General features: G+C 44.5%; 1 protein-coding gene across 2 annotated transcripts in view; it reads right to left on the bottom strand.

The window, feature by feature from the left end:
• Positions 1-5,576: 5,576 nt before the first annotated feature.
• Positions 5,577-26,898, bottom strand: part of SMCHD1 (structural maintenance of chromosomes flexible hinge domain containing 1) — a 285,354-nt gene continuing 264,032 nt past the window's right edge. For both annotated transcript variants that reach the window (XM_054984492.1, XM_054984491.1), the window contains 2 exons: positions 25,531-25,648; positions 5,577-5,929 (listed from right to left, as the gene is read on the bottom strand). In XM_054984492.1, the coding sequence (XP_054840467.1) occupies positions 5,830-5,929; positions 25,531-25,648 (218 nt within the window). In that variant the 3' untranslated portion in view covers positions 5,577-5,829. The remainder of the gene's footprint in view (positions 5,930-25,530; positions 25,649-26,898) is intronic.

The following is a 26,898-nucleotide window of genomic DNA, read 5'->3' on the forward strand; positions in this document are numbered from 1 at the left end:
TCTCCAATCAGAGCATTTGGACAGTTGCTGTAAGGGAAAGGGTCACTGAGGAGTTTGTGCAAGTGGTTTCTTCCATCAGTCAAACTTCATAAAAACCCCAGAAGACTTCAATCAGGTGGCAATTCTAAATACATTTCTCTGGGAGTAAGCACTATTGAATAACATAGAACTTAAATCTGAGTAGACCTGTTTAGGATTGCTCCCCTTCTTCCTGCAAGCCATTCGCCTCCTCTGCCCTTTCAAAAGCAATCCTGCCTGCCCACAATAAAAGGAAAATTTATGGAAAAAAACACAGATTTGCTTAGGCGGGGAAGACAGTTTCAAACAATCATGCTGTCTGCCTGCCTGCCTGCACTCGGGTGATGAAGTCTGGTGGCAATTAATGCCAGAACACCCCCTCATTGTGGGAACAAAACTGCAAAGAGCAAAGAAACATGACACCAACAGGCAACAGCAGGTTACAAAGGTAATAATTTATTGGCATTATAGAAAAAGAAAAAAGTGCACATAAAGCAGAATAGTTTTTAATGCTGCTGCCGCCTCACTACCCAATTGTCAGCCAGTTTTCCTCCCTAGTGTGCTCCCATCAACACTCATCTGCTTTAAGGTCTATTTGTGTGTGTGTATGTGTGTGTGTGTGTGGGGGGGTGTCAACGGAGGAGAAACTTGGTGGATTGGTGATGTAGAGGGAGTATTGTGTTCGGTGCGATTTTGGTGCTGATAAGTGCAAAAGCAGCTGCCCCAAAGAGTGTGGAAGTTGTCATTGCAATGAACAGGGCAGAAACTTGGTAATGAAAAAAACCCAAACAGATTAGATCTGAACTGGCAATAGCTCATTTTGGAAAAAAGCAATAATGGTATATGGCTCCTTTGGAAACCCTGGTTCCAAAACTGAAATGGATTTTTTAAAGTGCACACACTTAGTAGACAGGATCCTTGGAGGTTTGAGGCCTACGACCTGCTTGTATGTCCCTTGTCCTTCCTGGCTAATTAAATCTGCTTGGGGGAGGGCTAGTTAACTGGGTCTGAGAGGCCTCCTTGAGTAAGGGGGTAGTTGCCCCAGCCTTGAAACAAGTTGTGGCGAACCCACTTGTAAGGAGTCTAAGGTGCATCCCTCAATACCCACTTCTGCGTCCAAACGCCTGAGCAAGATGGCATGGTCTACTGTATTAAATGCTGCATTCAGATGCTGGAGGAACAACAAAGAAACATGCCCTTGGTCAGCTATTGTTCTCACAATCACTTTGCCCCAAAAGGGCAGATTAGAGACTGGGCGATAATTGGCCATGCCATTTTTGTCTAGAGATAGTTTTTTAATTAGTGGGCAGATAATTGCCTTTTTGAGTGGCCAACGGAAGGTGCTCTGAGTTACTGATTGATTTATGATAGACCTCAAGGGCTCATTTATAAGGTCCTTACATGATTTTAACAGCCAAGATGGGCATGAATCCTGTGCAAAATTAGTGGCTGATGCCAGGATCCTGTCAATATCCATCACTGTAACTGGGTCAAAGTGGTCCATACGTGAACCAGATGGTGTATTAAGCATTTCTTCCGCTGCACGTATATTACAGTGTGCATTCAGATCAGAGCATATTCCTGCTATTTTATTGGCAAAAAACTTTGCAAAGAGACTGCAAAGCATCATATTTAAGAGTTAGATCCAGAGGAGTTAGCTGTGTTAGTCTGTAGTTGCAAAATAGTAAAGAGTCCAGTAGCACCTTTAGCTGGTTAGTCTTAAAGGTACTACTGGACTCTTTACTATTTAGGAGTTAGATGATGTTGAGATGCTGGAAACAATTGGGATGGTTGTGAACTAGCTGATGCAATGGTTGCAGAGCAATAATGTTTATTTGCCGCTTCCATTGCTGCTTCTAAGGTCTTCCGATGAGCTCTGTAGCAACTTTTATCAGATTCAGTGCAAATTTTCCACCAGCATCTTTCCAGCCCTCTTTAGGTCACCCAGCTCTGTGGTAAACCATGGGGCTGGTTCTGTCCCAAGAGTTGGAGAGGTTGGCATGGAGCAATGTTCATGATCTTTGAGGAGCTTCACATTCCAAGCCCCTACCACTGTTTCAATAGAGGATGTGTTTGGAATCCTAAAATCCTCCAGGGGATTTTCTTTAGATCCTTTCCAATCTGGTTTTAGGCCTGGTTATGGGACTGTAACAGCCATGGTCACTCTAGTGGAAGACTTGTGACGGGAGATGGACAGAGGGAGTGTAACTGCTGATTATCTTGAACTTCTCAGCAGCTTTCAATACCATCAAACATAGTGTCTTTCTGGACCGCCATTTTGGGCTGGATTGGGAGACATCATTCTGTGGTGGTTTCAGTGCTACCTGGAGGCTTAGTTTCAGAAGGCAATGCGGGGGGACTTCTGCTGTATCCCTTGGCCTTTGTCCTATGGGGTCCTGCAAAGTTCCATCATGCCCCCATGTTTTTTTTAACATCTGCATGAAAGCACTGGGTGAGATCATCCAGAGATTTGGGCTGGGTTTCAACAATATGCATATGACACTCAGCTCTATCTTGCACTTCCAGTTGATCCCAGATAGGCTGTAAAAGCTTTGAACCAGTGCTTAGAGGCAATTTTGGAGTGGAAGTGGGTTAATAAACTGAAGCTTAATTCAGCAAGACAGAAATGCTACTGTTGAACAGAAGTTCTGACCAGGATGGAGTCACCCATTCTGGATGGGGCTGCACTCCTCTTGAAAGAACAGGTCCATAGTTTGGGGGTGCTTTTGTACCTAGATCTGTTGCTGTATTAACAGGTGGCAGATGTGGCCAGGAGTGCCTTTTACCATCTTCAATGAGTTAGCCAGCTGGGCAGGAAAGATCTGGCCACTGGTTATGCCCTGGTTACATCTAAGTTAAATTGCTGCAATGCATCCTATGGGGGACTGCCCTTGAAAAGTGTTCAGAAGCTTCAATTGGTGCAGAATGCTGCAGCCAGGATGTTGACTAGAATGAGTTACAAGGAACAGATCACTCCAGCCTTAGCTTATCTACCCTAGCTTCCAATCTGTTTCTAATTCAAGGTGCTGGTGCTGACTTTTAAAGCTCTATATGATTATGGATCACCAACTCACCTATCTGACCACTCTGGTCATCTTTGCAGGCCTAATTTCTGGCAACCCTGCCTTCCAAAATTAGTTGAATGGCAACCTGGAACTCTACCTTGGCTGCCCCTTTCTGTTGCTGTCTTCTGCCAATGGGTGAGACTTTTGTTTTGCTTGGCATTCTCTAAGTGATCCCTCCTCCCTCCGCAGTGTTTTAATTCAGGGGTCCCCAATTTTTTTGAGCCTGCAGAATTCTGACACCATGTGGGGGTTGCAGCTACGAAATGGCTGCCATGGCTTATCCGTCACTGTGTGACTGAAGATCCTTGTGTGGTGGGAGCTGCTTCTGCCAAAGCAATGTTTTTAGAAATCTGCTTAGCTACTTAAATCTCCAATGGCTAATCAGAAGCCATACTTGGCAAAAGCCCCACCTTGCCCCACCCACTTTCTAAAAACACTTAGAGGGCACCAGGAAGGGTGTTGGCAGGTACAGTGGTGCCTATGGGCACCATATTGGGGACCGCTGTTTTAACTGTTGTTTTTATCTTTTGTATATATTTTAAATTCTGGTTTTAAATTGTTTTAATAACATATTTATGTGTTGGTTTTAATGTCTTTCCAGATAGTTTCATATGCTTTGTTAGCTGCCTTATTCATTCTGTAAGGGCAGAAAGGCAAAGTAACAATCCTGTAAATAAGACAGTAAGTAAATAGTGTAGTTGTCCTAAGTGTGGACTAGTTGTATGCTTCTGACACCTATAGGCCATGTTACTTTTGATTTCTTATAGATGTCAGAATCTTGCTTCCCTTCTCATGAGACTGTGTTAAAAAGCATTTCTACTCTAAATCACTCTTGTATAAAAGTTCATTAGTTGCTCAGGCTAGCTCTGGCTTTTTACAGTAAATGCTGTTTCTCTTAATAAGATACAGTGCAGTATATACATAAATTGGTAGTTCAGATATTATGTTGTATATTCTTTTTGCTTCTAAATTATAGCGAAATTAGCTATATAGCCCAGAGAAAGCAATCTGGATTGGAAAAGTAACGTTGTAAAAAATGTAAAGGTACATGTTCTATAGGGACGTGCATTTAAATGTTAAGTAATCAAAACCCAAACAACAAATGCTCCATTAAAAAAATAACATTTCAATGTTTGTTTAAATAGACCAAGGTTCCCTCCCCTTGGCTACTTTAGACATGGACGGATTTGTGTTTTAATACGATAAGGAAAAACACAGCAGTGTTACAGAACAAGCAAAAGAGTGGTGGATCTGCAAGCTCTGCCCTTACATCACTCTGCATCAGAGGTCCTGAACATTTTAGCCTGTGGGCACCTTTGGAATTCTGTCAAAGGATATAGATCCAGAGGGATTAGTCTGTAGTTGCAAAATAGTAAACAGTCCAGGAGCACCTTTAAGACCAACTTTATTGTAACATAAGCTTCCAAGAACCACAGTTCTCTTCATCAGATGCTACTGGACTCTACTATTATGTCAAAGGATAGTGGGTACAACTGCAAAATGGCTGCTGCAGGAGGCACAGCCACACATAGAGGAAGCCCAAGTGTAGGGAAGATTTAACAACAACAACAACAACAACAACAACAACAACAACAACTCAAAAGAGGAATAAAAATTAAACCAACACTGTGGTGGCAGCTGCAACCTACTTTCTGAACCTACTTTCTAAAGCCACAGGCACCATGTTGGGGACCCCTGCTCTACAATTTTCCTAAACGCAGTGGTTGCCCAAAGGCATTTAAATTTTTTTGCCCACTATGCCACGTTACTTTTTTTCTTACATTCCTGATACTTTCCTGGTCTCATTCTGCAAAAGAGAAGTGTAATTACTTAAAAAACAGGAGTGCTTTCACTTAATCTGAAATTTATCAGGAAGGATTGCATGAGTGGGGTACTAATCCATGAGAATTTCATTCCAATTGATAGGGGATAAAACCACACTATTACTGGTTATAGCTCTATGAATATTTTGTAGGACTAGGAAAATAAATGGTTCCATTCTGAACATTTCAATCCAAACTAGACATTGGACGAGTGTTGCCATCAAAGATATCCCCAGTTTTAATCTTAGGGTGGTTCTGACAAATGATCTCCTCAAATCCTGACTGTGCCAGAACTGGAGCTGTGCTGAGGGGGATGATACTTACTCATAGGCTGCAATAAGAACCTTGTAAAAAAAAAAAACCCTGCCTCCTACTGATTATAGAGTGCAAGTATTATGAGACAGGAGGTGATCTTGCTATTAGTCTTCAAATTACATACATTCTTATCTTCAACTCTTTAGATAGTCTCTATAGTTTATGTGGGAATGATGCTTAAGCAATTTATATGTGGACCCAGAATATTTCCAAACTAAAGCTTGCATTGCATTTCAGTTGCTAAATATAAAACAGTTTTGAATGGTATCTTCCATAAAAGTACTATTTTAAAAAATTGAGAACCTGTTACATTTTTAGCAATCTACATTAAAAGATTCAAGGGTACTTAAAAATGTAATATTTTAACATTTATTGCAAAATTTGAAATTGTTCATAAATAAAAATATGTATATGCACATTTTACAGTCTACTGCTGGACAACAGAAATAAAAAAGTATATAAAATTATGCAAACTGAAATGGTTGTTGTTACTACAAAAATGTTTCTCGCTAATCAGTATACAACTATTAACAACAGTAACAATAATCTTTTAATGTTTTGCTTATGCATATTTCAATATACAAGTACTTTGTAAGCAATCTCACTGGTTAAGTTTTCTTTTTTCTGGATGATCCATTCACCTCAGATGTAAAGGTTGTGGTTTGCTGTTGCCTTTTTGTAGGAGGCGGCGATACCCATTCTTCTGAACTACAATAAAAACAGGCATAAGTGATTCTAGATAGAGAAGTCATTATAATAAGACTATTTTTTTTGCTATAGATCATTGTAATTGTATGTTATAAGAATGTATGTTATAAAAATAAATCAAGACTATTCCATGGGCATTAGAGAAACAAGTTTAATGTAACTAATTTCAGTTACTTTCAATAAAATATAACTAAATGGATTTATTAGTTATGAAAAGGAAAAACAGGGTTGCATCTGCCTATAACTGTTGTTCATCTAGGTCTTTGTGCAGGCACACATTGGGACTGTGCTTGCGCAGGCCAGTCACTCGGAACAGGACTTTTCTCAGCTGAAAGGCTATTAAGAGGGGCGACCTCCTCCACAACTGCTGCAGCAGAACTAGGGGTATCAAGGATTGAGACCAGACAGTAACTCAGGAAGGAAAGGCGTTTATTAGCCAGCGGGACTCAGTACGACTAATGCCACTGAGGACTGAGCCCATTGAGTACAAGAACAGACTTGTCTTATATACGCTTTTCGTTAGGCAAAATGCATGGTTACAACACAGGTCACAGTTACAAATTTACTGTTGGATACATACTGCTTGCCGCATAGCTTGAACACGTGTACGTGCCTATTGCTCAGCGATTACCACATAAGGCTACGTGCCTATCAGTTCCCTATTGTTCCCGGAAAGAGTGCTTATCAGTTCCCCCTTGTTCCCGGAGAGGGTTGCGTACTACTCTGCTGATCTCAAACTGACCGTCTTCTGGTAAATTTCCATTCTCTTTCTCTAGGGCAGAGGTCAGCTATTTTCTCTGCTACATACAGGGGTCTGCTACATTTCCCCCCTTTCAGCCTTGAAGCGAAGCAAAAAGAAAGCCGACTTAAGTTCCTGGCCCCTGGTCTACAAATTCTCCTCCCACTGTTCCTCTGGGGAGAATTCCATCCTACGCATCTTTATTAGCTGCACCTGTTTGGGTGCAACATGCGTACGTTTGTGAACCAATAGCTTCCCCTGTATTCCATCAGGGCGAGCACAGAATGGGGGACGGGACCTTAACACAGACCTTCTGTCCCAAAGTTAGCTTCTGTGAATCCTTAACTAGCTCTGCTGTGGCTGCTACTGCTCGGAGACAGGCTGGCCAGCCCTTTACTACAGCATCCAATTATTTAGACAGGTAAGCTACAGGCCACTCCCAATTTCCCAGACGCTGAGTTAATACTCCAGCTGCCGTGCCATTCCTCTCATGCACAAACAGGCTAAAGGGCTTCATAAGGTCCGGCAGACCCAGTGCAGGGACTTCCAGCAATTGTCTTTTAAGGGCCTGGAATACTTGCTTCTGCTCTTTCCTCCACAAGAAGGGATCCCGTTCTCCCCCCTTTGTAGCTTCATAGAGGGGCCTTGCTGTTTCTGCAAAGTTGGGAATCCAAATTCGGCAGTGCCCTGCAGACCCCAGGAATTCTTGCACTCGCCTCCTGGAGGAGGGCTCTGGAATGGAGCAGACTGCTTCCTTATGTTCATGGCCCAGGGACCTGGTTCCTTCTGATATCTCAGATCCCAAATATTTCACTCGGGGCTGACAGAGCTGTGCTTTCTGCCGTGACACTTTGTAGCCAGCCTCGTATAGCACCTCTAGCAACTTCTGGATAGCCTCATAACAAACCCCCTGACTCACAGCCACGATCATCAAATCATCTGAATATTGAATTAGCACTCCTTGCTCAGGGTCAAGAGGAAAATGAGCTAGATCCTGAGCCAATGCCTGGCCAAACAAAACAGGGCTGGTTTTGAACCCCTGAGGAAGCCTGGTCCAGGTGTACTGCAACGTGTGTCCTGTATGTTGGTCCTCCCACTGAAAAGCAAAGAGGGGCTGGCTAACAGGAGCGAGTCTTATGCAAAAGTAAGCATCTTCTATGTCTAAAACACTGAAGTAGCACACCCTTTGGGTCACAGGGAGTGTATTGACGGTAGGTCTGGTAGACCCTCTCTAGGAAAGCACCAGGAGGCTCATTTGGTCCCTGTTGACACTCTTGTGTCTTCCTCATATCAGTTGCCTTTTCCCCTGCAGCCTTTATCCCTTTCAACAGAGCCTGTTTTCCAGTTGTACAGATCAGTGGTTGTAAATGGTATGTATATTAAGTGTGAGGTCCCAGAGCGGAGGTCCCCAGTCTCTCTTAGGGGACAAGCCTTAGTTTCCTTCAAGGGATAGACATTGCTCTCTTTCCCTTCTTCTAGATCTGGGAGATCTTCGTACTCATCTTCTGCCTCTGCACCCTCTTTCCATGTCTGAGATCTGGTTTTGGCAGGAGTAGCATTGGAAGGATTTCTTGGTCCACCCCCAGCCCCCCCGCTTGCTCTCCACCTGCACGGTCCTCCTCTCTCACTCCTCCTCCAGGCTCTAAGGGAGCATATGGCAGTGGGGGTACCTCTTCCTCTTGGCCTTGTTGGACAGGCTTTGCCTTTGGCTGGAGGCCAGTTTCTAGAGGGGCTGTTGGACACGCAGCAGTGCTCTTAACCGGCAAAACAGGATAGAGGCTTCCCTTTGGCTGCCGCCCCTTCAGCCGTGGGTTTATTTGCCATCCTTTTCCTAGAGCCAGGTGCCGCATCTCCTTCCTAGCCCTGTATCCTGGCCGCTTTTTAACCCAGGGAGGGGGGTTTAAACAGGTCTCAAACCATGACTGGGCATATATAATCTGATCCTCATGATACTTAAGAGTGAAATGATAGATTTCTAGGGCAACTGACTAGTTAAACATACCCTCCGGTGGCCAACCTAAATCAAATGTAGGCCATTCAGAGGTACAGAAAATTTCCAACATTTCAGGGGTTGGATTCTCCCCTGATTGAACCCATCTTCCATACACCTCTTGGAAATGCTCCAGCATTAACTCCAAAGGAGTTGATTTGGGGGATGAACCACCCATTGTTACACAGAGACCAGACAAGACAACCTAGGGAAAGGGGTAACAGTGAGGAGACAGTAGGGGGTCTGCTCCTCAGGAGGCCCTACACACTCGCTTCTCGTCGTTGGCGACCTGACAGTCGCCCAGCCAGGAACTGCGCCTCAGAGACTCACACACCGATCGCCCTGTGGTGTTCCACTCACGTCACTCACACAACAAGTTTTCAACCCAGTATCTACAGCAACAGCGGGTTCGGATGAGTCCCACCGACTCTCCTACTTGGGCTGCACTAGGGGGTGATCAGACCCCTCTTTGTTCCTAAAAGAGGAACAGTTCCCCAACTTATTCCATACTCACCACCCGGGACTGCTTTAGCTCAGTCCTTCCTGATCTGTTTGCAGGGCCGTTGATGCTCCAGAACCCCTAATTATGTAGCAGAACTAGGGGTATCAAGGATTGAGACCAGACAGTAACTCAGGAAGGAAAGGCGTTTATTAGCCAGCGGGACTCAGTACGACTAATGCCACTGAGGACTGAGCCCATTGAGTACAAGAACAGACTTGTCTTATATACGCTTTTCGTTAGGCAAAATGCAGGGTTACAACACAGGTCACAGTTACAAATTTACTGTTGGATACATACTGCTTGCCGCATAGCTTGAACACGTGTACGTGCCTATTGCTCAGCGATTACCACATAAGGCTACGTGCCTATCAGTTCCCTATTGTTCCCGGAAAGAGTGCTTATCAGTTCCCCCTTGTTCCCGGAGAGGGTTGCGTACTACTCTGCTGATCTCAAACTGTCTTCTGGTAAATTTCCATTCTCTTTCTCTAGGGCAGAGGTCAGCTATTTTTCTCTAAGGCAGGGGTCTGCTACACTGCTCCGAGCTGTTTTCCCCCCACCGAAACGACCACGTGATTGGGGGAGTCACCCCCTTCCTCTTCAGTTCTCCTGTGCCGCCACATCCTCCCCAACATTGTCAGAGAGTTTACAGTGGGGTGGGAGGGAGGGTAATGTATGCCTGCACAAAGACCTAGATGAACAATAGTTACCGATAGGTGCAATCCTATTTTCATCTACCGTCTATGGTGCAGTCCCACATTGGGAGAATAGCAAGCTACTCACCTGGTGGTGGGAAGAAAACTCTCAGATGAAGAGAGATTGAAGGACTGCCTGTCCTACTGCTGCTTCACTCCTGGAGTTGACATCCATTGCATAGTGTTTTACAAAGGTCTCCTCAGACAACCATGTAGCAGCACGACATATGTCAGCAATATGGATCCCTCACAAGAAGGTTGCTGATGTAGCCTGATCCCTTGTTGAATGAGCTCACAGAACAAATGGGGCAAGGAACATTAGTTAATCTATAGCAGTGTTTAATTGCTGATACGGCCCATCTAGAGATCATCTGCGATGACGCAGCCTTGCCTTTATTGGGACCTGAGTGGCAGATGAAAAACGTTGACTCTTTACGAAAAGCTTGAGTTCTATATTTGTAAAATAAAATAACCCTTCTAACGTCTAATGCATGTAAAGTCCTTTCTTTGGGGGGGGGGGTAGGGTCAGGGAAAAATACTGGTAAGGTTATAACCTGTGACACATGAAACATGGAAATCGCTTTAGGTAAAAATTGTAGGCAAACGCGCATTACTGCTCTATCCGGATAGATCTGCAGAAAGGGAGGGTTTGTACTAAGTGCTCTGAGTCCCCTAACTCTCCTGGCTGAAGTAATTGCCAGTAGAAAGGCCATTTTTGCAGACAAAATGGACAGAGGACAAGTTGCCATTGGTTCAAATGGCTTCAGCATCAACTTAGCTAAGACTAATGAGAGGGACCATTGGGGGACCAAGGAGGCTCTGGGAGGGTAAAGATTGTACAAGTCCTTCAAAAACAGTTTTGATACTTTCCATCAATTCCCCTATGAAATGCTGAAATGGCTGCTAAGTTAATTTTTATCAAAGGAGAAGCCAGGCCTGATGTCTGTAAGGATACCAAGTAGTCAAAAATATTAGACAGGGAGCATGTCTCTGGGTTTATCATCCAGGCATTCGCCCATAGGGCAAATCTGTTCCATTTACAGGCATATGATTATCTGGTGGATAGCCTCCGGGATTGAGTAAAACATTTGCCACCGCACTTGAAAGCTGCATGCCCTCTACCCTAGGAACGACACTGTTAAATGCAGTCTGTTCAAATCGTGGTGATGAGTGTGCCCATAGGTGAGCAAATCTGGAGCTAGTGGTAAGTGCACATAACGTCCTTTGGCTAAGCATTTCAGTATATGGAACCAGGGCTGATGTGGCCAAAACAGAGCTATCAATATGCATGTGGTTTGATCCACTAGAACTTTGAAAACCATCTTGTGGATCAATGGAATGGGAGGGAATGTGTAAAACAGCCCTCCCGTCCACTGGATCCAAAAGGCATCTCCCAGGGAATTCTTGTCTCTCCCCCCTCCCCTGGAGCAAAACCTGGGGGCTTTTGTGTTGCTCTGTGTGGCTAACAGGTCAGTCTGTGGAAACCACCACCAAAAAATATTTGGCACACATATTTGTCCATGGTGCGTCCTTTCTACTCTGCTGAGGTAGTCTATTTTTGTGTCGTCTATGCCTGCAATATGCAGGGCTGAAAGCGTAATGCCATGGGCAATGGCCCAGTCCCACAGACGAATAGCTTCTTCACAAAGCTTCTTTGAAGCAGTTCCACCTTGTTTGTTTATATAATATACTGTGGTTGTATTATCTGATAGGACTTGCACCTTTTTGCCAGAAAGCATATCTGAGAGTGAGTTAAGAGTGTAGTAAACTGCTCGCAATTCCAAAAAATTAATATGCTTTCTCTTTTCATCCTCAGACCAAACCCTATTAACTGACAAATCTTCCCAGTGACCTCCCCACCCTTATAGGGAGGCATCTGTGGTAATAGTGGTTTCATGACTGTATATGCCAAATTCCACCCCTCTAGACAAGTTATTACTGTCTAGCCACCACGCCAAGGATTGCACAACCCTCCTCGGAATTGACAACCTGGTATGGGGGGATTGAACCCCTGGGTGAAATCGTCTGATGAACCATAGTTGTATAGGTCGCATTTTTAAACGTGCCAAGGGAACCACTGCAGTAGTAGAAACCATCACTCCTAATAAAACCTGTATGGACTGTGCAGGCTGAAACCTATTGGATTGGAAACGCTGAACCAGGCTGAATAAACGGGTGAGCCTATCTGGAATAAGTACGCTCTGTTAGATACTGAGTCCAACACGGCTTCTATAAACCTTATAGAGCATTTAGGTACCAGCTCTGATTTCTTCCTGTTGACCACTAACCCTAGGGAGTCACATGTATCAAGGACCATGTTTATATGTTCTTCCAGTTCTTCTGAGGAACTAGCAGAAATCAACCAGTTGTCAAGGTAAGGACAAACACAGCATCCCAGTTGTCTTAGATGTGCCACTACTACAGCTGCGCATTTTGTAAAAACTTGAAGCGCTGTGGCAAGGCCAAATGGGAGTGCTAGGTATTGAAAAACTTCACCTTTGAACACAAACCTCAAGTATTTTCTGTTTCTGATGTATTGAGATATGGAAATACGCATCTTGCAGGTCTAAGACCTCAAACCAAGTACTGCGTGAAATCATATTTATAACCCAGGGGAGTGTCACCATGCTAAATTTTGAGACTTCCAGATGAGCATTTAAACCCCTAAGGTGTAAGACAGGCTGCTTTCCTCCATCCTTCTTGTCTACCAAAAAGAATCGTGAAAAGAAACCAAAGGGTGTCTCCGACACAGGCACTCTTTGAAGTGCCCCTTTATGTAACAAAGTGTGAATCTCTTCCTGCAACTCAAGTAGAGTATTGTTAGGGGCCCCATGATGGTAAAGAAATAGGAGGCAAGGAATAGAATTCTAATCTATAACCTATTTTAAGTATTGACAAAACCCAACAATCAGATGTAATGTCCTGCCATGGACGAACTTAGCCGGTCTATTTTTAAACAATGGTAAAGCCACTGGCTCCTGCACTTTTAGTCCGAACTGGCCCTTCTGATTGTGCTGTTGCTATTTATTAGCCTGGCTCTGGTATGAAGATTTGGTGTGTCCAGTTTGCTTCCTCCTCGACTGGTTCTGGCCCGTGTATGGCCCTTTATAGGGATACTGTGGATGGTATGGCTGGAATCGATAGGAATGGAAATTCCTCCTCTGGTAGTCTCGCCTTCCTGAACACCTGAACACCGGACTTCCAGACACTGCAGGTAAGGCCCCATAGGATCTAGTTATCTTTCTTCTTCTTAGAGAGATATTCATCGGTCTTTTCAGCAAATAGGGAGGTACCCTCAAATGGCATATCTTCAATTTTTGCCTGTGTTTCAAAAGGCAAGCTGTCGACCAAAGCCATGTGTGTCTGCGTAGCACTACAGCAGTGTTGAGGTCCCTCACCAAAGAATCCAGGACATATCTGCTGGCACTGATTTGGTGCTTGGATAGCACTAGTGCTTCATCATAAATAAGCTTAGAGAGAGATTTCTTCTCCTCTGGCAAGTTTTTCATAAATGCAGCCATCTTTTGCCATAAATTTTTATAGTATCCACTCATTACGGCAAAATAATTCGCCATCTTGATAGTTATCACCGAATTTGAGTAAAGCTTTCTGCCTACTGCATCAAGTTTTCTTCCCTCTCTATCTACAGTTGTTGCCATACTCCCTTGTCTGTGCTTGGACTGAAGCCATTTTGCAATAATAGATGAGACTGGAGGGTGAGTAAACACGTAATGACATTTATCCTGTTTGACTTTATACAGAGCTTCCACCTTCTTAGAGGTTGCTGGAGTTGAGGCAGGTTTCTGGAACAAGCTGTCCATAATGTCCATGAAGCTTTAGATCATAGGGAAAGCCACCGTGCCCAGTGTGTCAGAGTAGATATATTTTAGGATGCTATCCCTAGGTTTCTGTTGAACCATCGAAACATCAATGTTCAGGGACTTAGCCATATGAAGCATCTGTTCAGAATATAGCTTAAAGTCTATATTGGGGGAGTTCTGTTCCAAATCCCCCACAGTCTCCTCTGGTGACAGATCTGAGGTGCCTGTCAGGCTCCAATCCAATCCTTCTGCCTCCTGCTCCAACCCTGATTCCAATCTATGTGAAGTAGCAGTATGCAACTGAGTGTACCACGTTGGTTCTGAATGGTGAGGGGGCTTCGTCAGAACCATCTGTTCTGAGGCCGATGATGCATATGGGAAAGGAGGATACGTTTCTCAGTCATACGGATACCCAGTCTGTGGGTAAGGTGGGTACCAGGGCAGGCGGTGGAAGGTTTGTCCTGCTCGGTCCACAGATGGGTAGCCCTGATGTTGGGAGCCCACTTCCATTCTACTGTCTTCTTCAGGTGATGGGGATCGTGAACTCAACCTCTGCCGAGGAGTGAGTGGTGCGTCCACAAATGGTTCAGGCTTCTCTAAGTGCTTGGTCTTCTTGCATTTTTTTAGGGGGTGGCTGATCTGAGGAAGAACCTTCTGGTCTCACCACTGTCAGGGATTCAGATGCACCCTCCGTGGCTTCACGGGAACTATCTTCGATTAGGGCGACACTCGCCATAGAATGGATCGAAGTGAAAGTGTCTTGAGACCCTAACTGCTTTCGTTGTCAGCCTCAAGACCGAGCCATTGGGTATGACATGACTGTTCACCTCGGGTCTGAGGTAGATTTCGATTCTCGTGCTGGCTCCGAAACAGCTGGAGACACACACTCTACCAGGGCAGATACCTTAGCTGCCGGGCTACTGGCGCTGGACATGGCTTTCTCCCACAACATTACTTTCAGCTGGAAGGCAGGAGCCCCTCTCACCTTGGGGGTGAAAAGCTGGCAATGCTTACACCTTTCCACAATATGGCTTTCCCCTAGACTGTCAGACTTGTGGCTAGATAACGTTCTTACTCCAGACTACCTTCTGCAATTAGACAACAGTCCATTGTTTCCAAAAGGCTTTTACTGAAGAATTAGTTCATTATAGTCCACTAGCCTGAACACAAGGTCCAGGATGGTACATGTGCATTGTTACCAATGACAAGCAAAGCATGAGATACAGAGTAACAGATCACAGCAGGCCCAACCTCCCCCCGCAGTTCTCAAAACAACCCCTTTGAAGACGGAAGAGCGAGAAGCTCCCAAGGCCGGTTCTTGGTGGAACGTCGGTAGCCAAAACAATCTATTTCTGCAAGATAGCTGCCTGGGAACCTTGGCACCTGGAAGAGAGCACTTACACACTGAAAGGATTAAAATGGAGTCAGTTAAGCAAAGGCATACAAGAAAGCAATCTGGACCTGACATTCTGCCCCCTCTAAGATGCTTCCCCTCCAGGTTTCTGTGGGTAGCGGGAGTGGAATGCTTTAATTAATCTAGGGGCATGAACATGTACAGAGTTCACCCATTCATCAAACCCTGAGTCAAAGTCCTTCCACCTGATGAGATAAAATAACTGGTTCCTTTGTATTTTAGAGTCCAGTATTTGTTGCACTTCATAGTGGGTTTGATCATCGATCAGAGTGGGGATTGGAGGTGCACGGGTGTGCCATTGGTTAGCAGAAGGGGCTTTCTTCAACAAACTTACATGGAAGGTATCATGTACATGACGAAGATTCTTTGGCAGATTTAGAGCAACAGTCACTTTGTTGATTACTTTGCGAACAGGAAACGGACCTAAAAATTTCAATGCTAGCTTGCGGCTGGTTTGGGTTGTTTTCAAATTCTTTGTGGATAGGTAGACCAGATCACCCGGCTGTAATTCCCATTCTGCCGCGCGGTGGCGGTCAGCGTATTTTTTGTAATCCTGTTTGGCTTTGATGAGATGTTTCTTAATCTGCGTCCATTGTTGGGCTGCTTCCCCCCACCATTCGGTGACGTCGTTGGAGGCTGTAGTAGGGGGAGGAAGCGCCTCGAATGGGAAGGGCTTGAAGTGGAAGCCATAAACGATTTTGAAGGGAGTTTCTCCCGTAGAGGCGTGCACGCTGTTATTATACGAGAATTCTGCCAAGGGGAGCAAATCAAACCAATTATCCTGTTGGAAATTAATATAACAGCGCAGGAATTGTTCTAATATCTGATTTGTTTTTTCTGACTGTCCGTCTGTTTCTGGGTGGTGGCCTTGTTCAATACCCAGTAGTTGTAAAAGCTCCCGCCAGAAGTTGGCAACGAACTGTCTGCCGCGATCCGAGATCACCTTGGATGGAAAAGAATGTATTTTTACAATGTTTTTTATAAAGATGTCAGCTAGTTTTTTAGCCGAAGGAATAGTAGTTCAGGGTATAAAATGGGCTTGCTTGGAGAATAAATCGACCACGACTAAAATACAATTGTTTCCCTTGGAGGGGGGCAAGTCTGTGATAAAGTCCATGGAAATTATTTCCCACGGTCGGCTTGGCGTTTCTAGGGGTTGTAGGAGTCCCGGAGGTTTTCCTTTTCGGGATTTGGCGCTGAGGCAGATGGGGCAAGACGCTACATATTGTGAAATGTCCTTGCGCATGCCCGGCCACCAGAATTGGCGCTGTACCAAATGAAGTGTTTTTAAGTACCCATAATGTCCCGCTGTGGGAGCATCGTGACAGCGTTGTAACACTTCTTTCCTTAAGCTTTTGGGTACATAGAAGCGATCTCCCCAGAGCCATTCCCTCTGATTGGATTGTTGCAGTTTGTCTTTGGGCACATCTTCCCCCTCCTTTTCCACTTCAGCTTTTAACTTTTCTCTCCATCCCTGGTCAGGTTGGGGAAAGCGGGTGGTGCGGCTGCGTGTTGTCACCACGCCCCCTAATTGCGTAGGCGAGAAGACTGTGTCTATTGTCTCCTCCCTTTTGCTTTTGTGCTGGGGCATGCGTGATAGAGCGTCCGCCAAGAAGTTGGTTTTCCCAGGGAGAAAGTTTAAAGTGAAATCGAATTTAGAGAAAAACTCCGCCCATCTCAGTTGTTTGGCGTTTAGTCTGCGAGGGCTGCGCAGGGCTTCTAAATTTTTATGATCCGTCCAGACTTCGAACGGATGGCGGGCTCCTTCTAACCAATGTCTCCAGGTAGTGAGAGCCGCTTTTACAGCAAAGGCTTCTTTCTCCCATACATTCCAATTCCTTTCCGATTCTGAAAACTTTCTGGAAAGGAAGGCGCAGGGTTTGAGCTTTTCATCCGCCCCCCCGCTGTAGTAGTACACCCCCAATTGCCGTATCGCTGGCATCGACCTGTACTATGAACGGGCGACTTTCGTCGGGGTGTTGCAGAACAGGCTCTGATACAAACTGCGTTTTAAGGTGATCGAACGCCGTTTGGCATTCCGCCGTCCAAGCCAATTTCACACTTGGTTTTTTGGCTTGGTCCCCCTTATCTTTGGTTTTCAACAGTTCAGTTAGGGGGAGTGTGATTTGGGCGAAATTTGCAATAAATTCTCTATAGAAGTTGGCAAAGCCCAGGAAGGATTGTAATTCCTTGCGGGTTGTGGGGGTTTGCCAATGTAGTACTGCTTGTATTTTACTTGGATCCATCTTCAAACCCTCCCGGGAAATACAATAGCCCAAGTAAGTGAGTTCCGTCTTGTGAAATTCACATTTGGACAGTTTAATAGGTAACTGGTTATTCATGAGGGTGGTTAAGACTCTTTTAACCAGTTCTACGTGTTCCTCTTCAGTTTCTGAATAAATTAACACATCATCCAGATACACCACTATACCTTTGTAGAGGAATTCATGCAGTACCTCATTAATCATGGACATGAAAACTGAGGGGGCTCCGGCCAGGCCGAAAGGCATAACTAAGTATTCGAATTGGCCGAGTGAAGTGTTGAAGGCCGTTTTCCATTCATCCCCCTCTCGAATACGAACGTGAAAGTAAGCATCTTTCAAATCTAATTTCGTAAAGATCTTACCTTGAGCCACGACGTTGAGTAGATCTCGTATGAGCGGAATAGGGTAGGCATTGCTGGAAGAGACCGCATTAAGACCTCGGAAGTCCGTGCATAACCTCAATCCCCCATCTTTCTTTTTTACAAAAAGTACTGGCGCTGCATGGGGACTGTTAGCTGGCCGGATAAATCCTCTTTGAAGGTTGAGGTCGATGAATTTGCGGAGCTCCTCTCTTTCGTTGGGACTCATAGGGTATAGGCGGCCTTTGGGCAGCGAGGCGCCAGGTAAAATTTCCACAGCACAGTCTGTCCTCCTGTGAGGAGGTAACGAGTTGGCTTCTTCTTCTGTAAAGGCTTGTGTGTACGCCCTGTATTGTTTGGGTATTAGGTTGACTTCTTCCTGGGAGAGGAGAGCCGGTTCGGTTGTGGTCGGATCTTTTCCCCAATTTTGATCCCACCGATGACTTTTGCATGACTCATGGGTGAAGGTGATGCTTCCCTCTGTCCAGTTGATGTAGGGGTTATGATCGCATAACCACCGGCTTCCCAGGATCAAAGGGTACTTTGCGGTGGCACTAATAACGAAAGATCTTTTTTCCCAATGTTGCCCCATGCCTGTGATGACTGGCATGGTTTCTGTAGTCACTGGATTCATGTTAGTGCCATCCATTTGCTCGAAAATGACTGGTATGTCTAATTCCTTGACGGGGAGCACTAGTCCGTTTACCAAGGCTGGTGCAATAATGTCTCTAGAGCAGCCCGAATCAATAAGGGCTTGTACCCGGATGTGCATCCTTTTTTCAGAATTCACTAAAGTCACTGGTATGAAGAGTATGGACCCGTACGGTCGGTTCGGAACTGGAACTGACTGAGGTTTGATCTGTCGTTTGGGTCCTTTCACGACAGATCCATTTCGTTTCCCGAGGAGGGGCTTTCTGGATTCTCCCCTCCCGCCATCGCCGTTGGATCATATTCCATAACTTCTTCCAGTTCTAGCCCCCTCTCAGGGGGATTTCTTCTCGGCGCTCCCCTACCTCTTGCCGTTCTGGGGGCTGGGGTAGGGCGCGGTGGCGCCGGGTAGGCAGCGGGGGCTGGGCGTCTGAGTTGGAGCAGAGGTCTTTGCACAGGCCGATAAGGACATTGCGCTGCAAAATGACCACTTTGTCCACACTGCAAACACAATCCTTGTTGCCATCTAGCATCTCTCGCTCCACGGATAGCGTAGCCAGCCCCCCGGCTCCCTCGAGCAGAAGTGGAGGAGCGTCTTTGGCCCGGAGGTTGTTGGTGTTGCTCCACCAAACGAACTTCCATCAGACGGTTTTCTACTTCACAGGTCAATTGTATCCACCCTAACAGCGTAGGAGGATTATCTTGCATTAAAGCCCTGTCTAGCAATCTAGGGTTTAAACCCTGTTTAAACATGATAATTTTGGTGGATTCCTCACACCTTGGGCATTTGGCAGCAAGTTGTCGAAATTTGGCGGCATAGTCTCTAGCCGACATGTTGCCTTGCCTGATAGCCTGCAATTCTGTTCGGGCTCTGGTTTCTTCTAGGGGATCCTCATATTGAGCTCGGATTGCGTCTACCAGCCCTTGGAGTGTATCTAACTCAGGGGCCCCCACGTTATACAGTCCTACATACCAGTCAGCCGCTTTGCCTTGAAGACGTGACCCCAGATGTTCGATTTGACTAGCTTCACTTCCGAAAAGATGTCCCCAACGATTAAAAAATTGTACTACTTGTACTAGAAAAAATCCCAATTTGGAAGGGTCCCCATCGAACGTAGCATCCAACTTGACCCAACCCATCGGGAGGTCTTGTCGAGGGACCGGTGCCGGCATTGGATAGACATCGAGCAGTTCGAGGGGTTGTCGCGGGGCTGGGGCCGGCATTGGATAGACGTCTAGCGGGCCAAGGGGTTGCGGAGCTGGCGGCATCTGTGGTCTCTGTGGTAGAGGTTGTTGCGGGTGCGGTCGCGGCTGGCGCAGTGGAGGTATTCCCGGGCGTGGCTGGGGAAAAAGTCCTCTCGGTATAGGTTGCGTTGGCCGCGTTGGTGCTGGGGCCGCTGCCCCTCTCGGCCGCGGCTGATGAGGGGCCGGTCGTAATGGTTGGGGATGGAGTGGTGGCGGATGAAGCGGAGGCGTATCACCTCGCGGCCCCGGGGTTGGTCCCGCTTGCGTTGTAGGTGGAGGGGCTACCGGCTGATCAGCTTGCGTCGTGGTTGGAGGGAGGATTGGGCCCCCCGGTTGTATCGGTTCCCCTCCGCCGTTGGTAGGACGGGGCTCCCCCGGTTGCGGTCCGTCACCCCCTCCACTGGTTCCGTCGTCAACTGGTCCGACCGGCTGGTCAGGCTGGGAATCATCTGGACATGAATCATCTGGAACGGGTCCTTCTCCGGGGACCTCTTCCCCATCCCCCGTCTCTGGTGGCTGTTGCGGCCAGGGTCGGATCGGATCCTCCTGCCGAGGCAGGAGCGTTTGGAGATTGGCCAGACTCTGGCTGATGTCTGGCCATCCAGCGGGCCGCTCACGACCGCCGTCCCCCGCGACTAGCACCGACAGCAAGTGGACGGCGCTGGCTAAACTTTCTTCCATAGTTATGAGTCTGTTTTCCAAAAGCTGTACTCTCCCCATGGTTTCCTCACCCTCAGCAGCTTCGGCCGTCTGCGAGGTTTGCCCAGTTTCAGTCCGCGGTCCCGTGGCGAGCGTTTGCTGCCAAGGCAAGGGTGCCTCGTCTCCTCGCTCCTCTTGGGACCTCGCGGCTAAAACTCCTTTTGTCAGGCCGGTGATTGCCGATATACCTGAGTCAATGGCTAACGTTCTGCTCTGCAGTTGCACCCACTGGTGCTCACTTACTTCTTGTTGCCCCGACCACGGGGTGACTTCCGCATAATCCCAACTCAGGGTGCCACGGCGGGACGTATCCCACTCCGATTGTTCGGTCGTTCTATTCCAATATATCCAAGGTTGATCACCGGTTTGTTCAGGGATGGATTCCAGGCTACGCCGACTATCCAACTGTACGTGCGTGAACATCGTGCTGGCCCTCCTATCCCTGGTTTCCCTTGGTCGCGCACCCCACTGTGTCGGGGTAGGCAGCGATAGCAGTGGGAGAGCCGTGGCCCGAGGCTGCGTATCAGCCCTGCTTGGAGCAAGGGTATAGATCGTTGTGACCGAGGAGTTATCCTCCCTCGGTGCAGGTACTTGAGTGTCCGAGCCTTGAGAGCCGGGAGAGGCATACGGGTCAAACAAAGGATCCCTGACAGGGACAGCTTTGGAGTCCGTCTGATCCGGCTTAGGCATTGGAAAAGTTGATTGGTAACAAAATGTCAGACTTGTGGCTAGATAACGTTCTTACTCCAGACTACCTTCTGCAATTAGACAACAGTCCATTGTTTCCAAAAGGCTTTTACTGAAGAATTAGTTCATTATAGTCCACTAGCCTGAACACAAGGTCCAGGATGGTACATGTGCATTGTTACCAATGACAAGCAAAGCATGAGATACAGAGTAACAGATCACAGCAGGCCCAACCTCCCCCCGCAGTTCTCAAAACAACCCCTTTGAAGACGGAAGAGCGAGAAGCTCCCAAGGCCGGTTCTTGGTGGAACGTCGGTAGCCAAAACAATCTATTTCTGCAAGATAGCTGCCTGGGAACCTTGGCACCTGGAAGAGAGCACTTACACACTGAAAGGATTAAAATGGAGTCAGTTAAGCAAAGGCATACAAGAAAGCAATCTGGACCTGACATAGACAAGCTAGGCATAGCGAGTGTCCATCTGTTTTGGCCATTTTAGGGCTACACTGTGTACACTTTTTAAACAGCGATTTGTTCGTGATTGCAAGCTCTCCAGAAATTGGGGCAAGCACTAACAGGCACGAAAGCAATAAATGCATCTTACCACTCCTGCAATCTCCAATGCTGTCTTCCAGCCAAAGTCTCTCTCTCTTTCTTTTTTAAACAAACTATCTAAAACTATCTAAAAACTACAACTATAAACTACAATCTAAACTAACCAACAACTATTTACAACTATAATGCAAGCCAATCCAATAGACTGAAAGCTTTTGAGACATCTGTTTTCCGTGGCAGCAAGAAACAAACTGAGGAGGAAGGGGGCAACCTCCCCAATCACATGGCCATTTCGGTGGGAAAAAAACAGCTCAGAGTGGTTGTGGTCGCCCCCTTTAATAACCTTTTAGCTGAGGTCGCCCCCTTTAATAACCTTTTAACTGAGAAAAGTCCTGTTCTGAGTGGCTGGCTTGCACTAAAGACCATAGATGAATCAAGTTTTCTCAAGGTCTGGAGAAAGCATACATTCACAGAATCCCTTACATATTACTGATTTATGGGATGTTACTTAATGAGGAGAGAGCAGCAATTTTAATCTTTTGATCTGCTTAATGTATTCTTGCTGTTTTCAGGATTTTTTGTTAAAGGATCAACCAGAAAAATCCTATTTTTAATTTACATCTTCTGAGGGGATCCCAATGCTGCATGGGCAGAAAGACCCACACAGTAACATACTTGTGCCAGCAGGAGGATCCCTTAGCCAGTACCATAACAGGAAGCTTGAGTGGAATTGAGGGGGATGTGATGAAGAAGAGGATTAAGTTGGAATCCTATATTCCTCAAAGGTCTCTTTCACACCAATGTCAATGTAACATTAAATCTGCCAAAATGTGGCATGTTAAAACATCTAATGAAGTTAGAGTTGCCACCTCACCGATGGGGATCTCCTGCCCTCAGCTGGAATTTCCTGCTGCTGCTTACTAGTGGTGGGAGAAAAAATAAAATAGAAAAATGGCCATCAGACAACAGCATGATGCCTCTTCTGGGAAAACCTAGAAGACATCACGCCTCTCTAGAAATTGACTGAAATTCTATGTTAAAACCATTAGTGTTTTCAGGGATTCCTAGTGAGGACTGGTGTTACTTGGGGTTTCCCCTGAAAGTGACATCAGTCCTCTCTAGGAATTGCCAACAACTCTGTTTTACCATAGAGTTTCAGCCTTCCTAAAGAGGAGAGATGTTGCTTCCAGATTTCCCCTATGTAAATAGAATGCCTGGTGTTCCAATTCCATATTGCGTCTTTTTCTTTCTAAAATGTTTTAAAATATTTACATTTTTCCTTTCAAAAAGAATCTTTAAGGTGTTGCTGCAGAACCCTTAAAAGGTGAGTTGTCTTATGGAGACCCAAAACTCATATCCCATTTTCCACTGCAGTGCTCTTTTCTAGTGAGTTACTAGCCAGCTTGGTACTATAAGATTTTAAGATATAGTGGAATATTTGGATAACCATAATGAAAAACAAGCAGCTCTAATTTTCTTGGATGCTGAAAAGGCCTTTGACAATTTGAATTGGATTTTCCTGTTTGAAGTCTTAGAAAAGATGAATTTTAGTGGAAACTTTATAAAATGGGTGAAATCGATTTATACTTTACAGAATGCCAAAATCATTGTTAATGGAGAACTAACCAAACCATGTCATACAAAAAAGAGTCATACAAATTAAAAGCCTTCGCAGATTACTAAGTTTTGATCCTGGAAGACCGATTAGATGGAATTGAAATACTGATGGAGAAGTTGCGAGAGTTGATACTCTGGCAAGTTTCAAAATAAATGAACAGAAAAAAATGTTAACAAAAATATGGATATTAAAAATCAGGAAGAATTGATGAAAACAACAGGTTTTAAGGTTGAAAAAAAGGTAAAATATTTAGGTATTACACTGACAGGGATGAACTATATGCTATTTCAAAATAATTATGTTAAGACATGGAAAGAAATAAAAAATATGTTAAGATGGGATGGATTACAGTGGTCCTTGCTGGGGAGAATATCAGTTATTAAGATGAACGTTTTACTTAGAATGTTATTCCTCTTCCAGACAATACCTGTGTTAACTTCAGATGTGCCATTTAAACAGTGGCAGAAAGACATTTCAATATTTATATGGCAAGGGGAAAAACCAAGAGTTAGATATAAAATTCTACAGAATGCAAAGGAGAGAGGTGGCCTTGGCTTACTGGACTTGAAAGCGTACTATGCCGCCACATGTCTAATGTAGATGAATGAATGGATGCTTCTGAGAAATAAGAGGCTCTTGACATTGGAAAGTCATGACCTGAGATTTGGATGGCATGCTTATTTGTGGTATGATAAAGTAAAGGTCAATGTAGACTTTAAAAATCATTATATTAGGAGAGCCATTCTGAGAATTTGGAATAAATACAAACTGAGATTATCACAGAAGACACTGCTTTGGATTTCAACACAAGAAGCATTTTACAGAAGGTAGATGATTTCCAAACAGGGATGGTTGACTTATGGAGACTTACTAGAATTCTCATAAGGAGATTGTAAATTGAAGACAAGGGAGGATTTAATAGCTAGTTATAAATGTCAATGGTTTTTTTATGCTCAACTTCTGGAAAGGTTTAAATTAGATAAAAAAACTATGGGTCTTTGATTATGAACAGACTGAGTTTGAAAAAGAGCTTTGTTCAAATGATGAACATGTTACTTCCAAAATGTATAAGCTGTTATTGAAATTTGAAACAGAAGAAGAATCTGTGAAAGATTGTATGGTAAACTGGGCTAAACATTTTGGGTATAAACATACCGATGGATCAGTGGGAAAATATGTGGGTAAAGGGGCTTAAATTTACATTGAGATCCACAGTTAAGGAAAATTTTTACAAAATGACGTATTGGTGGTATATGTCTCTGACAAATTAGCAAAAATGAGTAAAGGTATGTCTACAGCAGCTAGACTTTTATATGCACAAAAATGGAAAAATACAGAATTGCCTTCAATTGAGGACTGGGTTATGAAAAGGATGGAGTTAGCAGAAATAGCTAAACTTACAGCTTTGATCAGAGATAAAGCATTGTCTATTTTAATGGTTAACTGGAAACCCCTTACTGATTTTCTGCATGAAACAAGGAAAAATGATTTGATGATTTGTGAGTTTTGATTTTTAAGCAGACAAATTTGGGAAAAATAAATAGAAGGGGGGCAGTATTGGAAAAGGAAACTTTGGAGAGATTAAAATGTTTGTTAAAATATGATAGGTGTTGTAGAGAGAAATGGAAAACGAAACGTATTATTGTTTTCTATTATTTTTAATTTCTTTCTTTTATTTCTTTGCTCTTTTTACTGGGCTCTTAATTCTAGTAATACAAAAAAAATCTTGATTTTGTTTTCATTCTACCTTATGCTTGTAGCTGCCTTCCCTCTTGCAAAAAGTATTCCATCAGAACATTGTGTGTGTGCACACATGTGTGTAATGTTATTAATGTAGTCAGGATGGACTCTTCTTCTGGAAAGTTTCTATATTCTATATAGAAGCCTTTGAGTACTAGGCTATGGGACTCTTCAACAGAATAGGCAGTCATTCATGGGAGTACACATGTCATTATGTAAAGGAGGAGTGCAAGTACACCAGACAAGGCACAACATCATGGCATCGCTGCTGTTGCCATGCTTTGACTAGTCACAACAAGAAAAAGGCAGTTGCGGAATGAGTAATCAATATTGGATAGAGAAATGCCCAGCAACTATCTACCTAGAAACATAAACAGCAATAATTCAGTAAACCAAATCCTTAAGAAAAACAAATTGAAATCATAATTGACAACTTCAAGTCTCATATAGATGTTACACAGCATCATCCTACCAATGTTTCATTAGGTGACATGAGCATTAATGAAAATAATATAATACAAAATCATCTGATATAGGTGATACAACATTTTATCTGTTCTGTATTATATTAAAAATTAAAATAAAAAGAGCTTTTAAAATTCGATTTCAGTATAGATTTGATTAACTAACCTGAGTAACCTTTTTACTATTTCTCTCCGCATTCTTTTTGGAGGATTAGGACTGTCATCCACATCAGGCACTTCTGATTGAAGGGGTGATTTGATGCATCGAACTGTTGGGGTCATACCTATGAAGATTACAAATATGAATGCTTTTAAAAATACATTCAGAAATAAAGACTCAAATATATAAATATAAATTAGATTTTAATGATTTTTCAACCTACAAAAATACCTGCAATTTAAGAATATTATGCACCAGTAATTACCTGATGAGTTATGCGTTGATAAAATTGGGCTCAGTGGCTCTTAGTAGCTTGGTTATATTAAAAAACCTTTCTTGATCCTATTTTTTGGGGTAGTGTGGTAGGGACCTGTTCTACAGTTTCTGTTTTTTTCTCTGCCAGAGCAGGAAACCTCTGCAGTCAGTAGAGACCTATATTACTCTGTCTTGCCCTGCTTTTAGGATCCTGGGGTACTTTCAAAAGGTCAAGCCAATTTACAAATAGTTGGAGTGATAATTAAAGGTAAGATATTGATTATTACAAATGAAGTGTGTGTGTGTGTGTGTGTGTGTGTGTGAGAGAGAGAGAGAGAGAGAGAGAGAGAGAGAGAGAGAGAGAGAGAGAGAGAGAGAGAGAGAGAGAGAGAGAGAGAATATGTTGCACTATAGTCACTTTTGGGGAAAAAAGCATTTTGTACATTCAAAGAAATGTTCTTAGTAGAGGTGGGCACGGACTGCACAATGGAACTAATTTCCCCATGGATTTACCTTGTTCATCATTTGCGAACATGCAGGCTGTGGGCACATGTGCTTTTCACAAAAGCACCGAACTTTGGGGCGTTCTGTCCGTCTGTCCGTTGGCCCGTTATGCCAGGATTCCCGCCGTCCCTGCTCAAACAATTTCCTAGGCAATGGTGTGGAGCCACCTTCCCCGTTTGGAACACACCAATCTCAGCCCAGGAAACCTTAATTGGCAGCTCTGTCAGCCAAACAGAGAGCGCCTAGCATTTCTGTATAAAAGAGAAAGTGCGCGAAGCCCTGCTTCACTTTGCTGGCGTGCGTGCGAATTAGCAACTGCTTGCTGCAGAAGTTTTTCTTTTTGCAAGAGCAGCTTGTGCCTTAGCAAGGGCTTTGGGGCTTCGGTTGCAAGAGAGCTTACTCTATCCTCCATTCCTGTTTAATTTTTTTCGTGTTTCAATTCTTGCTTGCTTGAGAGCACTTTTTTTTTTTGTTAAATCCTTTTACCATACTATCGGGTTACTCTGATTTCTTTTCCCTTTCAAATCCTTGGGTTCTGGGGCTCGATTCCCCCCCCCAACTCTTACTTGCTTCTGGGTTCCCGGTGGGTTCTATTGTGCTCTGACCCCACCCACT

The sequence above is a fragment of the Eublepharis macularius genome, chromosome 7, assembly GCF_028583425.1.
Source record: "Eublepharis macularius isolate TG4126 chromosome 7, MPM_Emac_v1.0, whole genome shotgun sequence".
Taxonomy (NCBI): domain Eukaryota; kingdom Metazoa; phylum Chordata; class Lepidosauria; order Squamata; family Eublepharidae; genus Eublepharis; species Eublepharis macularius.